The sequence below is a fragment of the Pleurodeles waltl genome, chromosome 10 (assembly GCF_031143425.1).
Source record: "Pleurodeles waltl isolate 20211129_DDA chromosome 10, aPleWal1.hap1.20221129, whole genome shotgun sequence".
NCBI lineage: Eukaryota > Metazoa > Chordata > Amphibia > Caudata > Salamandridae > Pleurodeles > Pleurodeles waltl.
The window spans coordinates 1,064,196,358-1,064,209,640 of NC_090449.1; the positions used below are offsets into that span (position 1 = coordinate 1,064,196,358).

At 46.2% G+C, this 13,283-nt stretch overlaps 1 protein-coding gene across 2 annotated transcripts in view; it reads right to left on the reverse strand.

Annotated features, from left to right (window-relative positions):
* Positions 1–1,948: 1,948 nt before the first annotated feature.
* OXNAD1 (oxidoreductase NAD binding domain containing 1) overlaps positions 1,949–13,283 on the reverse strand; it is a 97,086-nt gene continuing 85,751 nt past the window's right edge. For both annotated transcript variants that reach the window (XM_069212086.1, XM_069212087.1), the window contains 2 exons: positions 4,521–4,629; positions 1,949–2,527 (listed from right to left, as the gene is read on the reverse strand). In XM_069212086.1, the coding sequence (XP_069068187.1) occupies positions 2,370–2,527; positions 4,521–4,629 (267 nt within the window). In that variant the 3' untranslated portion in view covers positions 1,949–2,369. The remainder of the gene's footprint in view (positions 2,528–4,520; positions 4,630–13,283) is intronic.

Genomic DNA, 13,283 nt, shown 5'->3' on the forward strand with positions numbered 1-13,283 from the left:
GACGAGGCCGCTACAAAACCACGCAGAATTGAACCATTTCCTCCACGACCATCAGTCTGGGTTTGGGCCTGAAAAGGACACTGAAAAGTCATAGCTGACCTAAGCGAGGGGCTTCTCCTCTCACTGAGTGAAGAAAGAAAACAGTCCTCATACTGTTCAGCCTATCTATGGCATACAACAGTTTTGGCAGGGCCAACCTCGAGTCCAATCGTCTCTCTTCAATCACAGTAAAAAAAAAGAGAAAAAAAAAAAGAAATCCTCAGTGTTGGATGTGATGGATCTCCGCTACTCTGCAGCGTAACCACCGGCTCTTCCCCTTTCTGTCTCTTGTTCAACATCGATTAACTTCTCAGTCAGTCCATATAAGGGGCTAAATGTATGCAGACGTTTCCCAAATTAATTTAGGGCAAGACCACCTCCAAACAATACTACTACCATTATGCTGGGTTCGGACAATATTCTCCATTGGATGAGGCAGAGCCGTTGATAAATCAACAGCACCAAAGACTGAGATCATCGTAATAGGAGAACGCGAGACAGCCTTCAACTGACCTCAATGTCTCAGGATGCCTTCCTCCACTGCTCAAGCTGCAAAGTTAGGATGCTCTTTTACCCAAAAAGATTTACACATTCCAACTGGATTTCAGAGGATGCCAGGTATAAAAGAATTAATATTTCCATAAGCATATTCTCTCATTACTGATCCCACAGAACACATCCTAGCAGCTAGGAGGAGGTGCCAATTCCCTCTGGAAATTCTCAGATGGCCACAGACTTACCAGGTGGTCAACCTCAGCATTGGGGGACAATGTTGGCAAAGCAGCCCTTGCTCCTGCAACAGAAGAACCTCCTGAGCTGGGAGCTGGCAGAAGAGGGGCACTGCCAATGCACCCAACAAGTTCGAAACTCAGCACTAATTTGGACAATAGTCAACCACCAGAAAAGGAAAGAAATAAAGGTGTAAAGAAACTGCCTATTCCAGTCCAGCAAACTGGATTCCCTGATCTAGAGAGGACTGGTCATTTCACAAACCCCTGCAGTAGCTGAAGGGTTCAATCTAGAGCTTTCCTTACTCTGTAAAACACTTCACTTACACGGGGCGGAACTAACCAACAAAATCAGGAAGCCAAAATGGGCCTTAGCCTACGCATGCTAAACCACATGAAACATGCCTGAAGGCCCATCACTGGCTAGCGGCGACAGTCAGGATCAACTTCAGGCTCTTAACACAATTCACACCGCCAGCTGCGAAAACAAATACCCAATATATTTTCGAAACCTAGCGACACACTAAAAAGCAACCTTCGCTCATCAGCTACTAACCTAACCCTGCAATGGTTGTTCAAGTAGATGAAGCACAGTGGTAGATCCGTGAGAATACAAAGATCCAACCCATAGACCACCCTCTGCCCCTCCCTGAAATCAGAGCCCAATCATATGAGCTTCAAGAAACTCCTGAAAACTGAACTATTCAGACTCAATTTAAGAAAAGATCCTCTGGACGCTAGGGGGCTGCGATCGCAGAATATTACCTATCAGTTTCACCCTAAGCAATAGGGCGCGATCTACCCTATGTTGCTCTATCTTCAGAATCTAGAACGTACCTACCCCCCTTCTGTCTTCCGAAGTAAACGAAAGGCTAAGCCTGGAGCATTTTAAAACTTCCAAAGAAATAAAGAAGAAAACGCTCAAGTTTGTTTATTTTATATGATATGATGGAATGGAATGTGGGTGGTGCCGGAAGCAGTAGGAAATGTTGCAAAGTTCACACCCCCAATGTTAGGGCCACCGCCTACTCACTTAAGTAATTATACGGTCATTATTCTAAACAAATCCTGCATATTCAGATGACGCATTTGAAAGTTGCTGCTTGAAGGTACCTTCATTAATATAATCACAAGAAAAGGGCAACATATTTCCCAGAAAGAAATGTCAGAGACAACGTAAGCGCCTTTCAGGTATTCATTTACTCCATCGTGTGAAGCACACGCAGGTCTTCAGGAGCAATCACATACATCAGATATTAAAACAAATGAAATACACAGCCATTCATTTTTAAATATCAGCCTTTTGTAAAAAAACAAAACAAAAAAAACAAAATCAAGCTGCACGGTCTTTTACCAGCTGGCACCAGAGATTTAACGCGATGAGGACTCCGAGGGAGACGCCTCAGGAGAGGAGTGTGTTGAGGGTCTCAGTTCCTTAGGAGAGACGAGAAGTATTCCCTGAGTCTGGGTGTCATTCCACGGTTTGCTTCCCCGCCTGCTGAGCGCTGAGCTACACCGCGCCCGGTGCAGCAGGAGGCGAAAGAGCTGCCAATCCCGCTTCAGAGCTGGTCGTCCATTTTCCAGTTCCATCTGTAGGACCACCTACCACCATTTTTCAAAGCGGATTTTGTCCCTGGGCACGTTCAGGTTTTCGAGCTGCCTGCAGACGGCCTCGATCATGGGTGGCGGGCCGCAGATGTAGCAGAGGTTGTTCGCATCCTGCAGAGACTTCGCCAGATCCTTCTCCGAGATCCTTCCCTCTGTAAAGACAAGAGCTTTGTTACCATCAGGACCTACTCCAGGGGAATGGGCTGGTTCAACGTGCTCATGGATCGTTTGGTAAAGGTAACTTAGTTCAGACATAATACTAAGGACACTCTAGTCCATGCAATGGCTCACAGCAACAGAGCCACAGTTGCATTAAGTACCAAGCTGGGCCCAGAGGTTGCTACCATACGTTCATGTCCCAAAACAATTCCCTTCCCAGGTATTTTGCTGTGTAATTCAGATTACAGCTTGGCTGAGGAATGTGGGCAAACAAGCGTTCATTCCTTCAAGCTTTTCATTCAAGGTGTCCATGGAGGGAAGAGAAGGCCAGCACCTTCTAACAGATAAAAAGAGACCTCAGCGGTGAGACTGGAGAGGGTGCTGCTGCTTGGAGAGAAGTGGCAGCTTGAAGGCCAGCGGTGCAAAAGGCAGAACTTACAATGGATCAGCATTGTTGAAGAACAGCACCAGTGATGTCTCTACTGCCTGTAAACAGGCTTCGAAAAATCATAAACATGTTACTAGACCTACAGGTCTAGTGACTCAAATAATCTATTCAACCTAATTATAACACTTGTGACCCATAATCTGGTTTCAAATTATGTGATCCTGGGCACATATTTTAATTCACTGAGCCACCATTTTCTTCTTTATCATATATGAGAGGACCTTAAAAAACACAGAGTTCAGCATGTCTGCTGTACAAAAAACACCTTTGTTTGCTTTAATAGACGAAACCTTTGTTCCATATAGAATACACATATAGCCACATAAAGGATACACATGAACACTGACTTGCCTCTTAGTTCATTAACTGCTCTATCAGGGCCAGAAAGCATGGCCCAGGGCTCACCTCAATTCAATCTGCAATGCCAGAAAGTATCACCTGGCCCAAGACTCACTTCCATTCAATCCGCAATGCCAGAAAGCATGGCCCAGGGCTCACCTCCATTCAATCAGCAATGCCAGAAAGCATGGCCCAGGGCTCACCTCCATTCAATCAGCAATGCCAGAAAGCATGGCCCAGGGCTCACCTCCATTCAATCAGCAATGCCAGAAAGCATGGCCCAGGACTCACCTCCATTCAATCAGCAATGCCAGAAAGGATCACCTGGCCCAAGACTCACTTCCATTCAATCAGCAATGCCAGAAAGCATGGCCCAGGGCTCACCTCCATTCAATCAGCAATGCCAGAAAGCATGGCCCAGGGCTCACCTCCATTCAATCAGCAATGCCAGAAAGCATGGCCCAGGGCTCACCTCCATTCAATCAGCAATGCCAGAAAGCATGGCCCAGGACTCATCTCCATTCAATCAGCAATGCCAGAAAGGATCACCTGGCCCAAGACTCACCTCCATTCAATCAGCAATGCCAGAAAGCATGGCCCAGGGCTCACCTCCATTCAATCAGCAATGCCAGAAAGCATGGCCAAGGGCTCACCTCCATTCAATCGGCAATGCCAGAAAGGATCACCTGGCCCAAGACTCACTTCCATTCAATCAGCCATGCCAGAAAACATGGCCCAGGGCTCACCGCCATTCAATCGGCAATGCCAGAAAGCATGGCCCAGGGCTCACCTATTCAATCGGCCATGCCAGAAAGCATGGCCCAGGGCTCACTTCCATTCAATCAGCAATGCCAGAAAGGATCACCTGGCCCAAGACTCACTTCCATTCAATCAGCCATGCCAGAAAGCATGGCCCAGGGCTCACCTCCATTCAATCAGCAATGCCAGAAAGCATGGCCCAGGGCTCACCTCCATTCAATCAGCCATGCCAGAAAGCATGGCCCAGGGCTCACCTCCATTCAATCAGCAATGCTAGAAAGCCTGGCCCAAGACTCACTTCCATTCAATCTGCAATGCCAGAAAGCATGGCCCAGGGCTCACTTCCATTCAATCAGCAATGCCAGAAAGGATCACCTGGCCCAGGGCTCAGGGCTCACCTCCATTCAATCAGCAATGCCAGAAAGGATCAGACAGCTTACCAGTCATGTAGGGCGTAAGCTCGTGGCACACTTGTGAGCTCTGGTTCGTAACATGGAAGTTGCAGGTGATTTTTCCAGGAAATCGGCTCATCAAATCAAGGATCTTTCTCTGAAACAGGATATGTGTTTGGTTACACAACAGTTTGTATAACAAAATGCTGATACTTGTACAAATCCCCACATAAATCTTTAATGGTGCGTGCTCAGTACATGGAATGTTATTAGGACTTGGTGCAGTGACGGCTGTGTGATAATGACATTATTACTAACTGTATAAACTGTGCACAATACAAATGAGTTGCCTTTAGTTGCATGAGCACCAGGTGTTGTTATCCAAATTAGTCCGCCTTATTTTATCTTCATACCACAACTTTTGTACAACACTGTGACTCAAAGGTATCCACATCCTTGTTCATTTCCATCTGAAGCAACTGGGAAAAGATGTATTTTACAAAGGCTCTCAATGAAGCATGGTGGGACGGTAAAGTCCCCTGCATGGTGATGGACGTATACTGCTGCCCTGAGCGGCGAGCTGCATGAATATCTGGAACCCTGGTACTGAGGTGTGGTCATGGACAAACACAGGTCATGCGAGCACGCTGTGACCTAGGTCTGTCTCATGGTAATGCAGTATTGTTAAACTGGGAGGGAGCACCAAGCTTTACCCTCACAATGGTAGAGGGCTTCTGCGCTTACCAGGAGTTAAGAGCAAGCGTGTGGTGATGGCAGCATGTACCTGTTTTGTGTTTAATAATGATCAGTGGTGTGGACGGGACTTTTAATCGGTGTCACAGAAGTGGTGCCTACCAACCCGCCTATGTAAAGTTCCACTGCTGAGTACTAACTCACTCTTGGCCTACATGATGACTGTGTGTAGCACCGGACGGCAGATGCCACTTGCGTCTACGTGCTGTGATGTGTTTTTGCAATGACGACAAGCAATGCACCTCCAGACAACAACACACAATGGACACCAACTCCTCTAGACCTTCGGCTAGTAAAGGCGGCTCCAGTTTTGGGGCTAAAACGTGTTGCGTCTGTTGGTTCTAAAGGTGTTCTTTTGAAAATAAACAGTTGTACCCAAACCTGGTTCAGGCAGCAGAGAATACAGAAGCCCTGAGTGGACTAGTGAATAATATGCATGAGTGCTAATGCCTGCTCAACTGCATATTCTTTATGAACAGTGGAAGGACAGGAGTCTCCTTTTCAGGTGGTAACATTCACAGGTAGAACAATTTTGCAAATCTCTTTTTTATTACAAGCCTAAGAGCAAAGAATTCCATCTGCAGTTGTTCGTCCACACTGGGTGACTTCTGTGGTTCTGTTGAACAGGAGTTGGTGTGCATTGATTACATTTACAAAGTATATCATTGGTAAGAGAGATATTTGTAGCCGATCTCATCAAGGGCGTTAAGAGAGCTTTTCCCTTACTTTTAAAGCTGGATGCATCTTTACAGGCTTTGTAAAATACCTCGAAACCCTAGACTTGAGTGCTGGCTTTCCCATAAATTGATTGTTTTAGCAGTTACAATTTCAGTTTCATAGAGAGTCGCCGTCTGGTTGGCCTGATCTTGTCCACACTGGCGCCCTCCTTTATCACTGCAGAGCAGGCGACCGGATCTTAGCTATAATTGTTATTTTTGTTTTTATACGTTTTCAGAGATGCTCAATTAAGAAATTCAATTAAAGCAAAAAAGTAGAAGGCTTGTCCTTCCAAGAAGGGGATCTTTGGTTGGTTACATGAATCTGCTATTAGAAGCCTCTTACCAGGCTCTAATATGTTCCTAGCTAGATTAAGTATATTCAACCCATCTTCATGTTTTCACAATTAGTGAGCAAATCAACAGACAGGACATCAGCTGGCTATCAGTCTAGATTAGACTTTGAAGAGTAAGGTCGGTACCCGCAGAGATTTTAGAGCTTATCATCCAATCCACAGAATGCCCACCTGCATGAGATGGGGAATTCACATTTTGTTTTAAAACTAGCGTTTAAACCTAGCGCTGACTAGTGTTTTAAAAACAATACAAGTTAGGCATTTGGAGTCTATTGGTCCACCTGTTAAAATCAACTATTATCAAGCCTTGGCTACTTTGTGTTGCACACACTGAAAGAACCAGGTCCTTCACCTTATTCTACAGACCTCACCAGGAATCAAACAGTATTTGTAAAGCACAACTCTATCTCCCCGGAGAGCATCCCGGCGTTAGTGAATTTGCAGGTCTTAGTTGAACAGCCATGTCTTGAGTCTGCGACTGAAGTCCGCCAGGGAGGGAGTTGTTTGCAGGTGGCGGGGTAAGTCATTCCAGGTCTTGGCGGCCATGTAGGAGAAGGGACGACCCCCCACTGTTGGGAGTGTGCAAGAGGCTCAGGAAGAGGCGCACAAGTGCCTGGCGGGCTGATGGAAGTTTACGAGGTGGTTGAGGTAGGCCGGTCCTAGGTCGTGTAAGGCTTCGGAGGTGTGTGTGAGAAGTTTAAACTGGCATCTCCTCTGGATGGGGAGCCAGTGGAGATTCCTGAGGTGGGATGCGATGTGGGAACGTTTGGGAAGGTCAAGTATGAGGAAGACTCCAGATATTGACCAAATCGAGTGACTGACTTGAATTTTACTGGCACCTACTTTGAAAGTTTTAAAGGAGGGCACGGTGAGCTGCCGGGGTTTGAATTCAGGCTCAGGAAGCATTGCCATTTGTCCCATTGTCCAAAGGGGCAGTTTATCCAAGGGCAGTCAATCTCTCTGGTAAGGACAGTTTAACATCAACAATAAAATAGTCCTTCAGCAAGGTTTATTGACCTCAAGAGGACAAAAAGCTGCATGTAGTGCCAATGAGCTTCTAACCTCGCCTCCTCATGTTAAACAAGGATCTTCACAGAGACAGTTTGGCACACTGGCATACCCCTAAAGGTGACCATGAGCGTGTCTCTTGTGTAGAAATGATGCACTTGTTTAGCGTATCGACCTACTCTACAGTTTACAATGAGTGTAAGAAGCACCTCACTAAAATGATGAAGATGTTTATTTTCATGATGGGCAAAAGAGAGGGTTTACAACCTCTGGGTAAAATGTACCAAATTATATAAAACTGGGTTCAAAACAATCTCCGAGACATTTTAGGAAAGTGTGAACAAGCCAGACAGGAGGAAAACCCAATACTAGCTGAGGGCGCTTAAGTAATTTATCAATACCCTGTATGCGTGCACTGCTGTCTCTTGTTAATGCCCTGTGTACCAGTGTGTCAAGAGTAAACCCCAATATTGGCCTACCCACAAAGCATGTGTATGTGTCATGGAGTAAACTGCATTATTAGGCACGGAGGAAAAATAGCCAATGGGTCAGTGAGCCCATCTCCCTCGACCCCTGCAACACTGCAGCGTCCGGCTCCTTGTCACACGCAGAGATCGGATAAGCCTTCTACATAAACCCACTGTTGCCCAAGGAGCTGCAGATAAAATATGTTGCTGAGTGGTACACTAAACCACAGAAGTAAAAACCTACATCTTCCCAGAGAGCTGCAGATAAGCTTTATCGATTGCAAGTGCTTGCAGACAAAGCTGGTAAACCACACACAGCACTGGCGGATGTCGCTACAGGTGGTAAAGCCATATGCTTGGCTTGTGGTCATCACCATGGCTTGCTCTGCATCTCGTTCCTCCCACTAGCACGCAGCTGTGAAAAAATCTGAGCAAAGGTGCACCTCTGATAACAGCAAAAGCACCACAACAAGGGCCGGTCAACACAACATTGTGGCAAACACAAACCTGCACCAACTATGACATTCTCTATGAAGACTGATCTGGCACAAGCTCTTTTTCAAAATGGGTCTGAAGAATTGAGCACTTTTCAATACCTGGGTCATGCGTCACTCTTGAGACATAGGCGATATATGCCCAGTACTACGCAGATACGTCATAATCAATAATACTTTCAAAAATGTCTAAGGCTGTAAATTAAAATGTACAGAAGTGTTTGGCTGTAGGAGGCTGGCTCTCTTTCTAGTGTACAAAAATGACGCAGAGAGTCCGAGCACACCCACCTTGGGTTCCACAGGCAAAACCAGACCACCTATTGCTCTATCTTTGTGGTAGTGTAGACAAGCAGTTAGGCTAATCCAGGAAATGTGCTAAGCATTTGTTGTACTCACAGGATCAATAAATGTGGACACACACTCGAAGGAATAACTCAAGACCAATTTACAAAAACACTTCAGATTCCTATAAAATTTTCAAGACCAAGATCATCAAAATCGGATAAGTACTTTTTATGATTTTTCAAAGTTTAGAAAACGTTCTGTTTCTGTGCGTATTTACACACCGTAGGAATCAATGGGAAAAACTTTAAAATTGCATATGAAATCGAGCAATACTCTCACAAGTGTCACCTTTTGGTTCTAGGTCGAAGTCGTCAAGATGTTCTGTGGGCCAGCTGGAGAAGCTCGGGCGGTTCCCGGTTTCAGCAGGAGCAGCGGCTGAAAGTCTGGGAGCTGGTGTGCCACGGAGAAAGGGACCACTTGGAAACACACTGCACAGATGGACTTAAAGGAAAATCTGGTGGGTCCCCTTGAAGTAGAGAGGTCGCAAGAGATTAGGGACCAATACAGCACAGCTGGTGATCCAATGCAGGGGCCAGGGAGGACGGGTGCCATGCAGATAGGTCAGCCAAGGGTCGTGCGTCAAGGAGCCTTTGAAGCCAGGTGCTGGTCACTTCCAGGGTGGATTGAAGGTCAGCAGGGCCATTCTAGGGAGTGGTTCTTGGGTGTCCTGAAGTCCTTTCGATGGGTCCTCGGAGAGTCCGGAGTGGACTTCTCTTCTGGGTGTCCGATACTGGGGGATCCAGTACCAAGGGCTATGGCACGTCTCAGCCACTGGAGGTCGCAGTGCCACCAAACTTGGCATACTGGCAGGGTTTGTCCTCTGGGTCAGTCAGGTGGAATTTGGTCAGGCTGCTGTGTCCGGTTCATTGGTCAGCGGCCGGTCAGTGAACTGGACTTCACTGGTTTCTTGCCAGCAGTGTGCAGGGAGTGATGCCTTCACTGAGAGGGAGGATCCTGGTGATTTTCAGAAGGCTGGAGGTCCTCAGGGGTTTCAAAGCGTCCTTCAGTTGTCCAGTTGACCTCTCAGCAACAGGTGTCGGGTCCTGGGCGCAGCAGGCACAGTTTTCTTGTGTCCGTTGAATCTGATCTGCAGGTCTAGGGATGCCCACTAAATACTGTATTTAGTGGGTGTTAGGGGGAGTACCTGGTAGTGGGCAATGGGGCACTTACCTCGGGGTGGCTACACCCACTATGTGACCACTTTCTGTGGGAAGAGGTCACATCCCTAACCCTGGTTGGCTATTTTCCTGACATTCAAGATGGAGGAAAATGAAATGGAGTGGTCACCTTGCCTGCCACACCTGAGGGGTGGTGCAGGATGAGGGCGGCCACTCCTATCCTTTGGTAGTTCGCCGTTCCTCCCACCAAAAGTGGGGTCTGGGAAGGGTGGTAGTCATCTGCTGCTAGCAGCAAGTTAGTTGGAGCAGTGCCTCAAAGGCAGCATGGCCTCTGAAGCTTCCCACCGGAGCAGGGCACATTCCGGGGGGAGGAGGCATGACATCTCCGCCCATGAAAGGCTTTGTCTTTTGGTCCCAGAGAGCAGGAGTTCTCACCCTAGGGATCCAGAATCGTGTCTGGAGGTGGTATAGTGGTTAGGACCAGCCAGCAACCATGCCAAGGCGGTGTAGATTTTGCAGGGGGTAATAAATTCAACACTGGTACCAGTGAGGATTTATTACTCTGGGTTGTTTGAATCCAAACAACCCAGGGTTTAGAGTGGCCTAATGTAGCAGGAGAACTTGTAATGACCAGTGACCAGCACATGCATGGACTATGGCTGCTCTGCACACTTACTATGCCCAAGAATCAACATACTTAGTAGGGACATATATGCTCCTGACTTTAGGGCTGTAGGGCCTGCCAGAGGGGTGGCTTATTCATATTGCATGCAGTACTGGGGGACAGGGCACTCTTGGTGAATGCCAAGCAGAGTTTGAAATTTAGTGTTTCACCTTGTCATGCACTTGCAGTGGCAGTCTGCATGAGGCTGATGTGTGGTCTCGCAGAGTGGCACAATTGGTGCTGCAGCTCTGGGGGACCTTCTTCCCCATCCCGCAGTTACCAGAGGTACCATTTATTAAGGACTTACAAGGGTGGCTGAAGGGCCAGACATAGTACAGTTTTGGGGAAAGAAATCTGGCCCTGGGAACCTGTTTAGCAGGGGCCCGTGGCACTTACAGTTCGAAACCACATAATTTTAGAGGCAAAAAGTGGAGGGATAACTATACAAAAAGAGGCCTCTCTCACATTGGCCAACAACAAAATCAGAGCCATCCATGTGTATGTGTCTGCACGGCATGTGCTTTGTCTTGGGTGCACATGTCTTTCGTCTCAATTCAATAAAAGGTACATTTTTAAGCATAATGCACTGTTAAGCTTTAAGTGAAAAAAACACCAGCTGGTGTTTGTCATTTTGCCATGTTTTAAGTGAAACGTAATTTTTGACCACAGAGTTTACCAATTACATACAATTTTGCTATTTTTGTAAATTTCTTGCAAAAACCTTTTGTGGAATTTAGTTCTCACAACTGTGTTTGTAATTTTAACCTCTTCGAAGCCGGAATTCACCACAAAGTCCTGGACTGGCTCACCTCCTTCCTCTCCGAAAGAACCCAAAGAGTTTGCCTCCCTCCTTTCAGGTCTACAGCCACCATGACCATCTGTGTGGTCCCCCAAGGATCCTCCCTCAGCCCCACCCTTTTCAATATCTACATGGCTCCTCTCGCCAACATCATCCATCCCCACGGCCTCACCATCATTTCATACGCTGACGACACCCAGCTCATCATCTCCCCCACGAGGAACCCAGCTACCGCCAAGAATAACCTACACGCCAGACTCCTCGCCATCGCTAACTGGATGACAGCAAGCCACCTCAAATTGAACTAGGAAAAAATAGAGATCATCATCTTCGGTCCCAACAAGACAGCATGGAACGACTCTTGGTGGCCCACCACCCTTGGACCACCCCAACACCCACCACCCACGCATGCAATCTTGGCATCATACTGGACTCATCCCTCTCCATGACTCAGCAAATCAACGCCATATCATCCTCATGCTTTAACACCCTTTGCATGCTATGCAAGACTTTCAAAAGGATTACTTTAGAAACAAGATGAACAGTCACCCACGCCCTCATAAGCAGCAGACTGGACTACGGCAACGCCCTCTAAGCTCTACAGCCAAGCTTCAGAGAAAACTCCAGCGAATCCAGTAGGCAACCGCACGCCTCATCTGAACCTCCCTCGCCACGAACAAATCTCCGCCCACCTCAGATCCCTACACTGGCTGCCCATCAACAAAAGGATAATTTTCTAAATCCTTGTCCGCGCTCACAAAGCCCTCCACAACACCAGACCAGTCTACCTCAACGAACGAATCAACTTCCACAAACCAACTCGATCCTTCTCCCAACTCGCCGACAAAACCTGTAACTCCCTCCCCACCAAACTATGCAAGACCCAGGACCTCCTAACCTTCAGAAAGCACCTCAAAACATGGCTTTTCGAGCAGTAACCCCCCCAGCACCTTGAGACCCTACCGGGTGAGTAGTGCGCTTAAGAAATTTGTTTGATTGATTGCTGATGTTGGAAAGCATACGAAATTTTAAAAATACTACACCAGTTTTTGAGAGGAAAAACATCACAATCTTACACACCCCTCCCTTGGCTCACTATAAAGATACTGACTTATCATGAGTGGGTACAAACAGAAAATAGACATCAGGAAAATTACATTAAATTAAAGATATTCTTTGTTAAGACGGGTAAGGAATTAATACCTCCTCCACCTCTTCCAAAGCTGTTCCAAAGCTGAAGAAGACATTGCATTTTCACAAAAAGGCTACTTATAATAAATATTTCGAACAAATCATCATCGCATGTCATGCGGCTTTCTGTAGCAGTAACACTTAGCAGTTCATGGAAAATGTCCACAGACACGGCGTTTTATAGAACTGACTTGTGCAAGCCAGCAGTGGAACAAGGAAGTCTGAGGACACTCACCACTGTCTAAAGGCCTAAAAAAGGCAGTCAACGCAAACTTTCAGAAGCCTTGGTCTCAAAATAGTGTTACCCTGGAGAATGTCTCCCGACTAACTGAGCTTACTGAACACAAGTTTTCTGCCTGCTTACATGGGCACTTGATGCCCCATACCAGATAACTACCCTGCATTTTCTGCACCTCACTTTCAGGCATTCAATTTTCCCATTACAGCTGCTTTTGTAGCTCAAATATTTTTATCACTACATTTTAGATGTACAATATTGATAACAAGCATCCACCAGCCTAAATAAAGGTTATTAAAATTTCAGTAAAAGGACATGAAGCAAATACACATTAAAAAGGAAAATGAATAAAAGTTAATTGTGATGAAATGATGCTTTGAAATAAGTAGTAGAATAAATTATACGTAATAGGAGAGAAGAAGGAAAAAAGAGGAAATCATCAATTGTCCAACAAATAGTTTATTTACTTCTATACTACTAACTAAAGCGGCTATTCAGTCTTTGTGATACTAGAGTTATGATCAGGAAGTTGGTACAATACACTTTCTTATAAGAAATAGATAAGGCGCAGGGGATGTGTAACCATCTATAATAATATTATTTTGGTACAGACTTTCTCAAGTGTGAAATACTTTCTAACAAAAGGAACTTGTGAATGTTGA